The sequence below is a fragment of the Brassica oleracea genome, chromosome C8 (assembly GCF_000695525.1).
Source record: "Brassica oleracea var. oleracea cultivar TO1000 chromosome C8, BOL, whole genome shotgun sequence".
NCBI classification, from domain to species: Eukaryota; Viridiplantae; Streptophyta; class Magnoliopsida; order Brassicales; family Brassicaceae; genus Brassica; species Brassica oleracea.
In genome coordinates, this window is record NC_027755.1 from 22,078,216 (window position 1) to 22,094,480 (window position 16,265).

The 16,265-nt window shown below is 34.8% G+C and overlaps 3 protein-coding genes across 3 annotated transcripts; all 3 read left to right on the top strand.

The window, feature by feature from the left end:
• The first annotated feature begins 95 nt into the window (after positions 1-95).
• On the top strand, positions 96-2,815 carry LOC106308955. Its single transcript, XM_013746055.1, has 5 exons — positions 96-125; positions 169-438; positions 727-808; positions 1,884-2,162; positions 2,244-2,815. The coding sequence occupies exons 1-5, from the start codon at positions 96-98 to the stop codon at positions 2,813-2,815; spliced, it is 1,233 nt and encodes a 410-aa protein (XP_013601509.1).
• Positions 2,816-3,260: 445 nt separating this feature from the next.
• On the top strand, positions 3,261-5,334 carry LOC106312074 (transcription factor MYB51-like). The gene is made up of 3 exons (XM_013749453.1): positions 3,261-3,703; positions 3,805-3,934; positions 4,366-5,334. The coding sequence occupies exons 1-3, from the start codon at positions 3,568-3,570 to the stop codon at positions 5,099-5,101; spliced, it is 1,002 nt and encodes a 333-aa protein (XP_013604907.1). The 5' UTR covers positions 3,261-3,567; the 3' UTR covers positions 5,102-5,334.
• A 6,832-nt stretch (positions 5,335-12,166) lies between these two features.
• LOC106312073 (probable galacturonosyltransferase 11) lies at positions 12,167-14,584 on the top strand. The gene is made up of 2 exons (XM_013749452.1): positions 12,167-12,536; positions 13,067-14,584. Exons 1-2 carry the CDS (start codon positions 12,399-12,401, stop codon positions 14,522-14,524), a joined length of 1,596 nt encoding a protein of 531 aa, XP_013604906.1. The 5' UTR covers positions 12,167-12,398; the 3' UTR covers positions 14,525-14,584.
• The last annotated feature ends 1,681 nt before the right edge of the window (positions 14,585-16,265 follow it).

Below are 16,265 nucleotides of genomic sequence, written 5' to 3' on the forward strand. Positions count from 1 at the left end.
GAGAAAAGTAGTGGGCAAAATGAGAATGATGTTGTCAAATTAGCTCATCAAATATTCTACAACAATCATCAGAAGAGATTCACTCTAGAACACGCATGGAAGGAGCTAAGAAACGACCAGAAGTGGTGTGACCTTACTTCTGCTAAAAACGATGGGAGTTCAAAGAAGAGGAAGTGTGAGGATCCTGCAGATTCATCAACCCATGAAGCCACTGATAGCAAGCGTCCCCTTGGTGTTAAGGCCGCAAAGGCGACTGGTAAGAACAAAGAAGTACAGCAGCATACTATGAATGAGTTTCAGAATATGTGGACAATCAGAGAGAAGGATATGGCAGTGAAAGAACGTATGGCTAAGATGAGTCTGTTTGAGGGTCTCATTGGGAGAACAGAGGGTCTAGATGAGGAGGAAAAACTTCTCAAGAAGAAGCTCATCACTGACGTTATGTCTAGTTAGTTGTGTTTCTAGTTTGGTGTCTTGTTGTGTTTCTAGTTCTGATTCTAGTTCTGTTTCTATTTATGTTTGTTGCTTGTTCTTGTTTAATGTCGTTTATGTACTTGTTCTTGTTGTTAAGTTTATGTTACTCTTTGTTTCTGTTCATGATCTGCAATGCTAAAATGATGTTGATGTTTAGTCTCTGTTTCTTTCAAGTTCTGTTTATTTGTTTTGTTATGTATTTTCAAAGCGTCATTGTATAAAAATGCTAAAATGATGTTGTTGTCAATGCAGGTGAGACAGTACACGTTTGGAAATCATGTTGCTAGTTGTCACGGGAGTGGAGAGTGGAGTGGAGTCACGAGTGGAGAGTCCTGTCTTGTCTTGTAGTTGTCACGGGAGTGGAGAGTGGAGTGGAGTCACGAGTGGAGAGTCCTGTCTTGTCTTGTAGTTGTCACGGGAGTGGAGAGTGGAGTGGAGTCACGAGTGGAGAGTCCTGTCTTGTCTTGTAGTTGTCACGGGAGTGGAGAGTGGAGTGGAGTCACGAGTGGAGAGTCCTGTCTTGTCTTGTAGTTGTCACGGGAGTGGAGAGTGGAGTGGAGTCACGAGTGGAGAGTCCTGTCTTGTCTTGTAGTTGTCACGGGAGTGGAGAGTGGAGTGGAGTCACGAGTGGAGAGTCCTGTCTTGTCTTGTAGTTGTCACGGGAGTGGAGAGTGGAGTGGAGTCACGAGTGGAGAGTCCTGTCTTGTCTTGTAGTTGTCACGGGAGTGGAGAGTGGAGTGAGGAGGAGAGTCTGTTTATTTCAAGACACGACAGTCTTGTTTCTTTGAAGTCACGAGTGATGTGAGCTCTGTTTCTTTGTAGTCAGGAGAGTTGTACGCAAGTGTTGTATCTAGTCTTGTCTTGTAGTGTTATCTTGTCTTGACGAGTATTCTCTCATTCACAACTCAGCAGACTCTCTTTCACAACCTATCAAACGAGTTCTCTCATTTCACTATCTCGTCTCTCTCATTCTCTTATCTCTCATTATCTTTTTATTTATTGTTCTTAACTCAGCAGACTCTCTTTCACAACTTATCAAAATACTTCTCTTTTCTTTTCAATACAATTCATGGCATCTACAGACCCGTTTGATGATATGTTCGAACAATATTTTGATCAAGCATTCGAGAATCTGGTCAATGCTCAAGATGATCAAGAAGATGAAAGAAAGAAAAGAAAAAAACGAGTTTTTATCGAAAGGAATCGTGAAGAAGGCAATATACGTCTATGGAACGATTATTTCAGTGAAACTCCAACGTATCCTGAAAATCTTTTCCGACGACGATTCAGAATGAACAAATCATTGTTCATATATATTGTGAATCGTCTCTCCAATGAAGTTCCATTCTTTCAACAAAAAAAAGACGGTCTCGGAAGGCTTGGTCTCTCAACACTTCAAAAGTGTACAGCAGCTATACGTGTGTTGGCGTATGGTTCTGCCCTTGATGCGGTCGACGAATGCCTTAGGCTCGGTGCAACCACGGCACGATTATGTGTGGAAAATTTTGTAGAGTCAATAATAAATGTGTTCGGCAATGAGTATCTAAGAAGACCAACACCATATGATCTGCAACGTCTACTTGATGATGCAGAGAATCGTGGATTTCCCGGGATGATAGGAAGCATCGATTGTATGCATTGGGAGTGGAAGAATTGTCCCACCGCTTGGAAAGGGCAATTTGCTCGGGGTTCGGGAAAACCAACTATCGTTTTAGAGGCGGTTGCTTCATACGATCTCTGGATCTGGCATGCATTTTTTGGAGCTCCAGGTACCTTAAATGATATTAATGTTCTTGATCGGTCACCTGTTTTTGATGACATAATAAATGGTGAAGCCCCACAAGTGAATTTCTCGGTAAATGGAAATGAGTACCATATGGGTTATTATCTCACCGATGGAATTTATCCAAATTGGGCAACTTTCATCCAATCTATTCGACTTCCACAAGTGCCGAAAGTAGTTTTATTTGCGCAACGTCAAGAAGCTGTCCGAAAAGATGTTGAGCGTGCTTTCGGAGTTTTACAAGCTCGATTTGCCATTGTTAGAAATCCGGCACTTTCTTGGGATAAAGTCAAGATCGGGAAGATTATGAGAGCATGTATTATACTCCATAATATGATAGTAGAAAACGAACGAGATGAAGGTACTCAATTTAATCTTTCAGATTTCGAAGAAGGAGAAGCCAGCAGGAGTTCACATGTCGATCGTCGAACAAGGAGAATGCCTACAAATATTGCCAATCAGATGGGTGTTCGAACTGAAATTCGTGATACAAATGTGCATGCACAACTAAAACGGGATTTGGTCGAACATATATGGGCTAAATTTGGAACTGATTAAAACAACAATTGAGCTTCGATGCATCTTTGAAAAGAACCTCTAATTAAGGGACAAGCAATAAACCACTAAAATTAAAGGTCTCTTAACGATGTCCCTTCTTTTGATTTTAATAATTAAAAATTCATTAAGGACAATTTAAGAAACATTAAGGTCTCAACAATAAACATGTTCTTAGTACTATTATTTGTTGTGCACCTAAAAAGAAAAGATAACTGAAAATTAATTATTTAATCTTATGGAAAAATCAGACGTCCATCTCGAAATTCCACTTAAAAAGTTGGCATGATTTTTGATAAATACAAAAGAAAATCTTGAGTAAGGAATCAAAACGAGCCATGTGGCAATCACATACATATCGACGTCGTTGGCAGTAGCCACACGTACAGCTACAAGCACGCATAAATAAAGATGCTGCCTCGTCCTCAAAGTTGCTCACTTCGCAAGTGTACCAAACAACTCTTAGAAAAAATAAACTAAAGCTTCTCTCTCTCTCTACTTTGTGGTAAGAAAACAGAGCAAGTAGAGATATCTTTCTCTTTCTCGCTCTTTGTGTTCTTCTTAGTATCACAAACGAGCTAGCAAGATGTCAATAAGAAGAATCTACCGATGTCTGAACTCTTTAATCAAAAGATCATGTGCTCAATCTTTATGATCACACGTCCCGTTTCACACTTTGTTCAACTCTCAGGTTTTCATTTTTTTTTCTCTTTGTTCTCTGTTTCACTTGAGAACAACCCCATCAAGAATCAAGAATGGTGCGGACACCGTGTTGCAAAGCTGAACTAGGCTTAAAGAAAGGAGCATGGACTCCCGAGGAAGATCAGAAGCTTGTCTCCTACGTCAACCGTCACGGTGAAGGTGGATGGCGAACTCTCCCCGAAAAAGCTGGTATTTTTTTTATTCCGCCTTATTTGAATATTCAATGTTTGGCCTTTCTGGCTATTATTGATCAATGATTTTTAATATAAAATAATTTTATAATGATTTAGGACTCAAAAGATGTGGCAAAAGCTGCAGACTGAGATGGGCTAATTATCTACGACCTGACATCAAAAGAGGAGAGTTCACTGAAGATGAAGAATGTTCTATCATCTCTCTTCATGCCCTTCATGGCAACAAGTTAGTCTCCCTATCTCTCTCAACTTTTTCTTTTTGTATATTGTCCCAATATTTTGTCCATTTTCGCCTGGGGTATAACTTAAATGGCTGTATTTTAACACATTTTAGTTCTTTTATTTAATACTTTCTAAAATTCTAAATAAGGGGAGTAAAATCTTTGCTTGTACATTTGCCTGTATAATTACAAAACATGATTACACTCCATGTTTATAATTTACAAATAATATGAGCAAAAAAATAAGTAAAATATTTGTGTTTTCCACAAAACATATTTCAACTTTTCCAGCGAAGAAAATTGAACTAAAAGAAAATATCTTGGTTTATACGTTATATATATGTATACTTTTTAGAACAATTTGTATGTTATATTCTTGTATACTGTGTTATCATCATGACTAATAATATCGTGTAATCTTATGGTGTTTAATCAGATGGGCTGCAATAGCTCGTGGATTACCGGGAAGAACCGATAACGAAATCAAGAACCACTGGAACACTCATATCAAAAAACGTTTGATAAAGAAAGGTGTCGATCCGGTTACACACAAGAGCTTGATTTCCGACAAATCAGAAAACTTCCCAGAGATTCCAGAGAAGCAAAACGTTATTCAGACAATTATAACGAGTGAAGATGATCTTGATAATGAGAAGGTGAAGAATAGCAACAAGAAGCCGGTATTATCATCGGCTAAGTTCTTAAACAGAGTAGCTAATAGGTTCGGAAAGAGAATCAATCAAAGCGTTCTGTCTGAGATTATCGGAAGTGGTGGCCCACTTACTACTACTACTACAAGTCACACTGCTACTACTACAAGTGTCACCGTTAACTCCGAATCAGATAAGTCAACTAGCTCTTCTTTCACACCAACCTCAGATCTTCTATGCCAGATGACTGTTAACGGTAACGCTACATCGTCTCCGTCCACATTCTCTGATGCATCCGTTAATGATAGTTTAATGTACTGTGATAATGAGGATAATCTCGGATTCTCAAATTTTCTGAACGATGAAGATTTCATGATGTTGGAAGAGTCTTGTGTTGACAACACTGAGTTTATGAAAGAACTTTCGAGGTTTCTTGAGGAGGACGTGAACGACGACGTCGAGGTGATGCATGTCTATGAGCATCAAGACAATATCGAAGATATTGATAACTATTTTGCATGAATGAATCTTACACGATCATTTCAATATGATCATGGTTATGTCATGTCGATGGATATGTTAGGCTGGTGATTATGATAATAATGAATAATGATAATGACGATGCTGAACCATGCATGTAGCTTGTATTGACATATGAGTGTTTTTAATTGTTTTTACTCTTTTGTATGTTTACGCTCAAGTGTGTTTCATATGAAGTGAATAAATTTATGGTAATGTAATAATAAGTTTAACGAGTGTATTATATATATTAGACTTTTAGTATTCATAATTCGATAACAGGCAAAACATGTACCAGTAAAATTAGAATGTCGACTTGTAACTATCCTGACATGTTCTAATTAAGCCTCTTTTCAAAACAAAACAAAAACCTATCCGAAATTGAGAATTACGGTATTTTAACACTACTGCTTTGGTAGCTCATAAGCTAAGTGCCTATGACTAGTGCATCGAGCAAGTTGATATAATCATACATACAATATATATAATTTAATGATACATACAATATAGATAATTTAAGTGGTTTCAAGGACTTATATATGTAGTTATGTATACCTTAAATATGTCATTTCTCTAATGAGGTATGCGACCGGCAGAAAGCAAGTGGACCTTCTTTGAACATTCCAAAGATTAAAGAGGGGAAGAATTGCATTATCATTACATCTTTTGACGGCACCATGCATAAAACAAAAGTAAAAGCTGAGATTTGTTTCAATACTATTTGTAAAAGTTGAATGATTTTCCTTTCCCAAGTGTCTTCTAATTCTCTAATATTCTCTATATATAAAGTGATAATAATAATTACAAACACTAAAATAGTACCTCTAGGAACAGTGATTACAAAATCATAGCAATTTATGATTAAAATATATCCATATTTTATTCTTTTATTTTCATTTAACTTTTACTCTAAAATCTATTTTAGAATAAATTATTTTAAAGTTTATAATAACTTTTACTTTAAAACAGAATCAGAATAAAATTATTTCAAATGAAAATGATTAATACATTTATTGTTCATTTTTATTCATGATTCTATTTAAAAGATAAAATAAATGTAAACTAAAACTTTTTTATATATAAAACTTGATTTTTAATATATATAGAACTATTATATTTTAAGTCTTATTCCCAAAATAACAAAAAATTTAGTCCCAATTTTGAAATAGAACTCCTAAGTGGAAACTGTAAGAATAAATTTAACAAATGAGTTATTTTTTCTGGTTTAGATGTTTAGTTTATTGCAAAGAAAATCTGAACGATAAATCTAATTGTAGTCCAAAAATCCAAGTATTGCGAGTGCTGCTTCTACGAATGAACGACTATACATTCAATATATTCAACAAGTTGTATTTTTATGATTATGTACACTACACAATCAACCGGGCCATCTAATTTTCTTTTTCTCCTTTAATTCTCCACTTCTTATCTGATACTCTTTTAACTAAAAGTCCATATTATTCTAAATAATGCAAAAGTATGTTGTGGTGGGTCGTCACAACCCATTGCCGATCGGGGCAGTTGGCATTCTATGGCTGTGCCACATTCTTGCGCCGGACTCTTGACATTACAAAAGACCATATGAAGTGACACAGCATGCCCACAGATCAGCTATCCGGGGTTTTGAAGGTATTTGTGATTTGCTTCGTACGCTACGAATGTCTAATTTTTTGATTTGCTTTGTTTCGGAAAAATACGGATATTCAAAAAAACGGATATCCGAAAAATAAATAGATATTTGCGGATATTTACGAGTACTTACAGATATCTCATATGTTTTGATTAATGCAAATAATCTTAAAATTTTGATACAAATTTGTTTTGTAAAATATTTTTTTGCATGATATATAAGATAAAAATTAAAAGAAATAGTGAATCTGCATATTTTATAAAAAAAATTAAACTTAGTTAACAATTATAATAAGACAAAACTTAAAGAAAAAAATTATAATTGTCATAAATTTATTCATTTCCTTTTATGTATTTATATAAGTAATAATGTGAATAGAATTAGTCAAATCATATGTTAGAATAACAATTATATAATTTTATACATTTAAAACTTTAAATATAATCAAGATATACATGTATTTATATATTACCGGATCAGATTGGATATTCGCTTTCCAAAATTTTAATATATGTGACTTGCTTCGATTTTAACGGATATTGATTTTTAATATTTGTTTTGCTTCGAAGATTTACGGATATCCGAAATTTTCGAATCAAATCAAAACGAATAACGAATTGAATCAAATTTAACGGATAAAATGCCCAGCACTAAGTGACGGTAATAATGCCACCAAACAAATTATAACAAAATACTCAATAAGGTAACCATACTCAGTGGAGTATTATTTAATTTATCAAATCATAAACTTTCAAGGTTGGCTCCTTTTCAGTTGACATTAATTATTTCTTGTTCAAACTTCAATGTACATAGGCGAAAGAAACAAAAATTAAATAAAATATGCTCGATACTATAGATCTGAAACCCTAAACCCTTAGGTAAACCCTAAACCCTTGGGTAAACCCTAAACCATTGGATAAATCATAAACTCTAAATCAAAAACACTAAACACTAAAATCCTAAACCCTTGAGTGTTTTAGTGTTTAGTGTTTTTTATTTAGAGTTTATGATTTATCCAAGGGTTTAGAGTTTACCCAAGGGTTTAGGGTTTCGGATTTAGGGTTTAGGGTTTAGGGATTAGGATTTAAGGTTTAGTTTTTTCTTGACGACGTTAAATTTTTTTTTTTTGTAATTACTACTATTTTTATTTTTTATTTTTTTATCTTTTTACTTTGAAAATATAATATAACTTGACAATATTTTGTTTCCTTTTATAAAAGATATCAAATTTGAAATAACATAATCCTATTGGTTGGTGAACCTCTAGGTTCACCTAGGGGGTGAACCCAAGAATAAGTCAGAAATAATGCCCCCGAGACATGTTCGTGACAATTATATAATTTTATAATATGCTCGATACTAATGGGATAGTCTAATGGCAATCTCTTGGGATCTTGATGTATATACACATTAGTCTTAGGTTCGATTCTCCTGAAAACTAAATTATCACCATTTGGTCAGTTTTGACCAGTCTGAGTTTGGACTTCGGCTTAAATAGTTTACATGGTAGGCCGTAACAGATGATGTATCAATCCTCTGATAATAGTAAGAAAATATTTCAAATTCGGACAGGTAGTGTGGTACACTTTCGGATTAGTCCACTCTGTAGTACCAAGTGCGTTCCTTTCGAAACCGACCGGTTGATCCTATAGGGTTTATAAAAAAAAAACTTTTCTATGCGATTAATTACCATTTTCCCTGATTGCATTGAAAAGTGGCTTAATTGATTGGTGCGGTATGATACCTAATTAATTTGTTAGGCATATAGAAGAATATGCGATTTGATGAAAAGGTGCAATCACCAATCCAATGATGCAAACACAGGATTATACAAAAAAAAAATATTTACTAACGAAAAGCTAAATATTTTTAAAAATAATTGAGATCTGTTCTTTTGATAACTTTGATGCTCCGTTTTGATAATACCTACCATGCATTATCTGAATAGTTTAACAATATGGAATCCATCTGTTCTTAGATATAATTCCTAAATATAAGATGTTTAGAAAAAAACACACATGTTAAAAAATTATTTTTAATAGAAAGAATCATTAAAATTATAAAATAATTGTATTCAATCAATAATAAAATAAATTATTAAATATGATTGGTTACACAAAATAAATTATTAAATATGATTGGTTACACAATTTTTAATAAAGTAAAAGTTACATAAAAATTAAAAAATATCTTATATATTGAAACATCAAATTTTTTTGAAACATTTTACGTTCAGAAACGGATGGAGTATTATTTTTTTGTTATCTTGAGTTGTTCTCGTAGTTGTAACTCGAATCATGTCGCCACTTGTCAGCAAAGTGTTACGTCCTTCTCCACGTAGGCCATTTTGATTCCTTATTCGGGAAGAAAACCCCAAAGTTCGAGTCGCGAGTTTATGAGCAAAGAAAACTACGTAATGGCCCATTTCTTCCATCCTACAAAACGACAATGTTTTGGGAAAGAAAGACACGATTTTTTTTCTTTTTTGATCAAAAGCTATTTAATATTAAATTTTGAAGCTATTTTTGTAAAAAGAAATGCTATTTGAGAAAATTACCCAAAAGTTTATAAGAACACAATATTAACTAAAGTAAAACAGAAAATTAGAGAAAACTATTTTATGTAAATTAAATTAAATATAAAATTGAAATAAAAGCAATAAAAATTACAAAAAAAATTATAATAACACAAACAAACCAAACCAAATTTAACTAAAGTAAATAGAAAATTTTAAAAACCAACAATAATAGTGACTTTTGTCTTAGATTGGGGTATGTTAATTCAAATAATAACAAACAGTTAGTTTATTGGTTCGGTTTAATACGTATAATCTTAAACGAACTATTATTTTGATAATAGATTTTGGATGGGTTTCAGTTTTTTTTTGTCCACCCCTAATTTCAACATCTCAGCTTCTTCCTTCGATCTCGTCGACGACACTCAAGGGTTTCAACATTTCAGTTTCTTCTTCGTTCTCGTTGAGTTTCTTCTTCGTTCTCGTTGAGGACACTCAAGAGTTTCAACATCTCAGCTTCTTTTCAACATCTCAGGTTCGTTTACATTCGTCTCTATCTTTTGGCTCTGGATTCGTTTCTGATCATTTGGTTTACATATGATTAGATCATTGAAATCTGATAGAAGTCGTGTGTGATGCTTTAACGATTAGTGAATGAATCTGATGATAGTCTAGCTTGTTAAAGTCTTGCGACATTTCAGAAAAACCCATTACGTGTATTTGGGATCATCCGTGTATATTGTTATTGTTATGAATCATAGTTTGAGAAAAAATGAATATAAAACACGTGTTTTGAATGTAAACTTTGGTTTTGTAATTATATGTTTAAAACAGGAACGCCCGCTCGTCATCGCATCGCAGAACAAATCTCGACCTTGAATTTGATTTGCTGTTTTGACTTTGAATACATATGCCTCAGATCTCTGATATCGCTTTTAGTTTATGTTCGCGCGCTCTTTGTTTTGCGGATAAGGCGCTCTTTGACACAGGTAAACCGGTCCTTGACTCGGTGAACCGGTTCGATTTCACTCAAATTGAACCGGAAAACCCTCCTTATACCTCCCATTCGCCAATTTTGGGGATCAAAAAGAACCTTGAACTCGTTTTTTCTTCACCAAAACCCTCTCAATCTCAAGTTTTCGAAAACCCACAATACTGAACGGTTTTGTGCGGTTCTTTAGCCTATTTTCATCGGCTTTTCGAGCTCAATCCATCGATGCTAACCGTTTTCGGCGAAGCACATGTATGGCCTCTCAGTCCCAACTCCAAGTTTTGATCCTAGAGTTTTAAAAAGGGGGTTTCACCAATTCTCGCAGAGTGATGTATACTTGTGGGTTGAAATTCTAATTTGTTTTTGTTTTAGTGAAATGCCTTGATCCTTATGATGTTTATCACTTCGTGGCATGATTTCATGGATTTTGAACTGAATTTGAAATTGTCGAATTTTGGTGCTTAAGTAAAAAACGACAATGTTGATTCTTTAACCGTATGTATACTGTCTGGAGTGATTTGTGCTTGATATTTTTCAACATCTCAGGTTCGTTTCCATTCGTCTCTATCTTTTGGCTTACACATGATTAGATCATTGAAATCTGATAGAAGTTGTGTATGATGCTTTAACGATTAGTGAATGAATCTGATGATAGTCTAACTAGTTAAAGTCTTGCGACATTTCAGCAAAACCCATTACGTGTATTTTCCAGCAAAAAAATCATTGATTCGTTTAGATTGTTAATCAATGGATCTAAACTTTGGTGTGTAACTTAGCTAAAGGCATACATATATTTTGTATTTGGGATCATCCGTGTATACATGATTGTTATGAATCATAGTTTGAGAAAAAATGAATATAAAACACATTGGTTTTCTAATTCTATGTTTAAAACTTGCAGGCGATGCTTTTCTTGGTGGCAAAAACGATTAAGATCTGGTTTCACACTAATAAGAAGAAACGCACTAACAAGAAGAAGCGCACTAATTTTGTTCCTTCTTATTAGTGTGTTTCCCTGGACTCAGTGACCAACTTTAAATCTATATTTTTGCAGAAGAAACCACAATTTTTTTTCAGAAAAACTCTGGTTGACAGTTGTGAGAACTGAACTGTTGATTAGCTTATAGAAGAAATGAGAGCTAGACTCGGTAGCGATTAAAACCATAAGAGCATGAGTGTAAAACAAGTGAAACACTTCCTAACAAATCCAAGATAAGTGTAGCTCCCACCAATTGGTTGACAAATTGATACCAAAAGAATGTCAACATGGGCACAGATCACGTCGGAGAAACTGGAAGAAGACTATCCTCAACGAGAACGAAGAAGAAGATGAGATGTTGAAACTTATGAGTGTCGTCGACGAGATCGAATGAAGAAGTTGAGATGTTGAAACTAGGGGTGGGCAAAACAAACTGAAATCCATCCAAAATCTATTATCAAAATAATAGTTCGGTTTAAGATTATCCGAATTAAACCGAACCAATAAACTAATTGTTTGTTATTATTTGAATTAACAATACCCCAATCTAAGACAAAAGTCATTATTAATGTTGGTTTTTAAAAATTTCTATTTACTTTAGTTAAATTTGGTTTGGTTTGATTGTGTTATTATAAAAAAAATTTTGTAATTTTTTATGTTTTTGTTTCAGTTTTATATTAAATTTAATTTACATAAAATAGTTTTTTCTTATTTTCTGTTTTACTTTAGTTAATATTGTGTTCTTATAAACTTTTGGGTAAGTTTCTCAATACCCTTTCTTTTTACAAAAATAGCTTCAAAAATTAAGAGAAAAGCAATTAAACACACCGACTGTCTGAGTGATAAGGTGGTAATAGACAATTTATCTAGTTCCGGTCTGATTTGTAAAACAGAATATTTAAAAAGACAGGTCATCCATTTTAATAGCCAATTAAATTAAATCAGATCTGGAAAATAATTAACATTTCTTTTGGGGACAGCGAAGAAATATCATTCGAAAGCAGCAAAGCGAAAGGCAGATCACAATCACGAAACTCACTTCTTCTTCAGTCTCTTACAGATTCTTCTTCCTCTGTCGGCACGAATTCATTGGGCTCTGCTTGAATCTGGGTTTAGTGTAATAAAATCGATTTCAGTAAGAAGAATCTGGTGAGAGGAACCGTGGAGGATTCGTAGGGGAAAAAGATGAGGAGGCGGAGGGTAGCTAGAAGGAGATTGCTGAGTTGGATATGGCTTCTCCTTGGCTCTTTCTCTGTCGCTGGATTGGTTCTCTTCATGGTTCAGCATCGTCATCAACAGCAAGATCCATCTCAGCTCAACCTTGTATATATGTCTTTTCTCTCTTTATTGCATTGTAGTATTGACTCTATTGATTGCTGAGAGTTTGAGTTTTTTATTGCTCTGATGATCACCCGCTCATTAAAAAGTTTGGATCTTTATTCTTTTGCTGACAAAAAGATTGGTGAATCCACTGTCATTGTAGCCTCATGTTTTTAATTTTTAAAGCTGAGAATGGTTATTAGCATGGCCGCCCTAAGATTTTGGAGTTATAGACGATTTAAGAAAGATTTCAATAATTTGAGGGCTAATTTTTTCGAAAATTTTGAGGCTTGAGGGAAATGTTTCATCCGGCTTAGCCCAGTACCGGCCCTGGTACTTATTAGTTTGGTCTGTGTATGTATGGAATCAATGCAAATTGAGCTGTTTTCACAACAGCATGACCAAATCTTAGTGTAGTTTATTTATTGACATTGTTATTAGTCTATGAGTGCAAAAGCTTATATCATACTGTCTACATAGAAATGTTTTTGTATTTGGAGAAGTTACTCTGATCTTCTTTTCTTCTTTGATAGGAAAGAGACACAAGTAACAACAACGTATCACCTCCTCGTTTAAACTTCACGGAAGAGGTAACAAGCGCATCCTCCTTCGCTAGGCAGCTAGCAGAGCAAATGACGCTCGCCAAAGCCTATGTTTTCATAGCCAAAGAGCACAACAATCTCCACTTAGCTTGGGAGCTGAGCTCCAAGATCCGAACCTGTCAGCTTCTCCTCTCAAAAGCAGCGATGAGGGCCCAGCCCATTTCGTTAGACGAAGCGAAACCGATCGTCACCGGCCTGTCATCTCTCATCTACAAGGCGCAGGACGCGCATTACGACATAGCCACCTCGATGATGACTATGAAGTCTCACATCCAAGCCCTCGAAGAGCGCGCAAACGCAGCAACCGTTCAGACAACAGTGTTTGGTCAATCTGTTGCCGAGACGGTACCGAAGAGCCTCCACTGTTTGATGATCAAGCTCACGTCAGATTGGTTAACCGAGCAGGCGTCATCGCGCCGTGAAGCGGCGGATGAGAGCAGAAACTCGCCGAGACTCGTTGACAACAACCTCTACCACTTCTGTATCTTTACTGATAATGTAATAGCTGCTTCTGTTGCTGTTAACTCGACTGTGGCCAACGCTGATCATCCGAAGCAGCTTGTGTTCCACGTAGTGACGAATCGAGTTAGCTACAAAGCTATGCAGGCTTGGTTTCTTGGTAATGACTTCAAGGGCGCAGCGATAGAGATCAGAAGCGTGGAAGAGTTCTCTTGGCTGAACGCTTCTTACTCTCCCGTTGTTAAGCAGCTGCTGGATACAGACTCGAGAGCTTACTACTTCGGGGACCAAGAAACAAACTCTGAGCCAAAAGCGAGGAACCCGAAGTACTTGTCATTACTAAACCACCTCAGATTCTACATTCCCGAGATCTATCCTCAGCTGGAAAAGATCGTTTTCCTAGACGACGACGTTGTTGTTCAGAAAGATTTGACTCCACTCTTCTCCTTAGACCTTCACGGAAACGTCAACGGAGCCGTGGAGACGTGTCTTGAAGCCTTTCACCGTTATTACAAGTACCTAAACTTCTCTGACCCTCTCATCAGCTCAAAGTTCGATCCGCAAGCGTGCGGATGGGCCTTTGGTATGAACGTTTTCGATCTCATAGCGTGGAGGAAAGCGAACGTGACTGGTAGGTACCATTACTGGCAAGGGAAGAACAGAGAGAGAACGCTTTGGAAGCTAGGGACTCTTCCTCCGGGTCTGTTGGCTTTCTATGGTCTCACCGAGCCGCTAGACAGAAGATGGCATGTCTTGGGGTTAGGCTACGATGTCAACATTGATAACCGTTTGATAGAAACCGCGGCTGTGATTCATTATAATGGCAACATGAAGCCTTGGCTAAAGATTGGTATTGGTAGGTATAAACCTTTTTGGTTGAAGTTTTTGAACTCTAGCCATCCTTATTTACAAGATTGTGTCACAGCTTAGAAGAAAAAAGACTTTTTGAGAGAGTTGAGAAGATTCTTATACACTTTGAAGATTCTTTTTTGTTTTGGAATGTTTTGTAGAGCTCAGAAAGTTTGTCAGGTTCAGATTTTCTCTGAAGACTGTTGTTCTCTTCTTATGGTCTGGAGAGCAATTTATAATCACACATTAGAAGGTCCATGATGTACTTATGGTTTAATAGATTACAGGGATACTTATTTTATTTTGTGAGCTTTTTGTTATATTTATGTTTATCTTCTAAGGATGGATGGATAAATTATTTCATTTTGTTTTCAAAGCTGTAATATTCTCTGCATTTAATGATTTTTTCCTGCAAATAATCAACAGGCTTTCCCAAGTTAACTCTCGAGTCTCGACCCCTTCATTGGTTCTATTTCAACATGAATTTGACACAACAAGAAGTTAACATGTATCTGTTGGAGCAGTGAATGCCATTATGCTGGTAGTCATCTTCATGCACCCAACAGCTACTCTAATACTTATAAATTTATCATTTTAATACAAACACTGAGTTAAATTAAATGCTGAACACCATATATATTCAAAAGAAATGAAAAAGAGCCATCTCTCTCTCTCTCTCTGACCTTAGTTTTTTAGGCAAGATTGGTTTTCCATTCAAAAGTTTGTTATAGTTGCTGAATATATAACTAAAGCGTAGCTACAGAGAGAAACATGTTTTAAAGCCTCCGGAAAACAACAAATAGACAAGATATCGAAATGCTACAAAGATCCGATACACCAAAAAAAAAAGGAAAAACAAAGAACCGAGGTTCGACCGGTTTGTGCCTGTAAACCGAAATCGAACTAAATCAACTGAATCATATGCACGATTTGGTTTGGTTAGTAATGAAAGCCCTAGCTAGGTCTCGAACACTAATATTAACTAGACCATGCGGTTTGAATTTTCGGTTTTTGGTTATTTATTTAACTAAATAATGTATTTGTAATATTTGATGTATTATATTCACCAAGTAAATATTTTTTTTGGCATCTTAAACCATCTAATTACGATAAATATTCGATATCATATAATAGACGTAATTACAGAATTGTAGACGATATATAAAAAAATGGTTATTAATGTAAAATATGAAGAAATATTATATTATGACTTAGTATGTCATAAAATATTATAAATTAATTATACATGTTTAAAGAAAATAAAATAATTTTTAAATTTCTATGAAAAATTTAACATATAAAAAAGGACGATGAATTAGTCATCAAATTGTAAATAATTTCATAATTTTATTAATAATAAATTATTTATAGTCTTTGTTTTTCGTCAAGATAATTATTAAATGTCCATAACATTAATATGTTAAAAAGCCATATTATGAAAGCCCACGTTGTAACCGTTTTTTCCGGGAAGTGTAACAAAAAAAAATTACATTTAACTCTTCGTTTTGTTTAAGTTTGTGTCGGTAAAAGATTAAAAAAAACCTATCTATCTTTTTCAATGTTCAATTTGAAGCTTATTATATGGAAATCATACGCAAATATAGGCAATTGGTTGGAATCTCTATATCTTTATATTCTTATAAATTTTAAATTTATTGTTTCCTCTTCTGCAAGCAAATCGATTACCGAAGTAATATATCAATTGGTTGGAATCAAATCTATTCTTATAATTAGTGTAATTATGGTTACAATTTCTATATTTAATAGGTACATTAAAGATACGACATTGAAAATATTCTGTTTTGATTAATAGAAGATATTG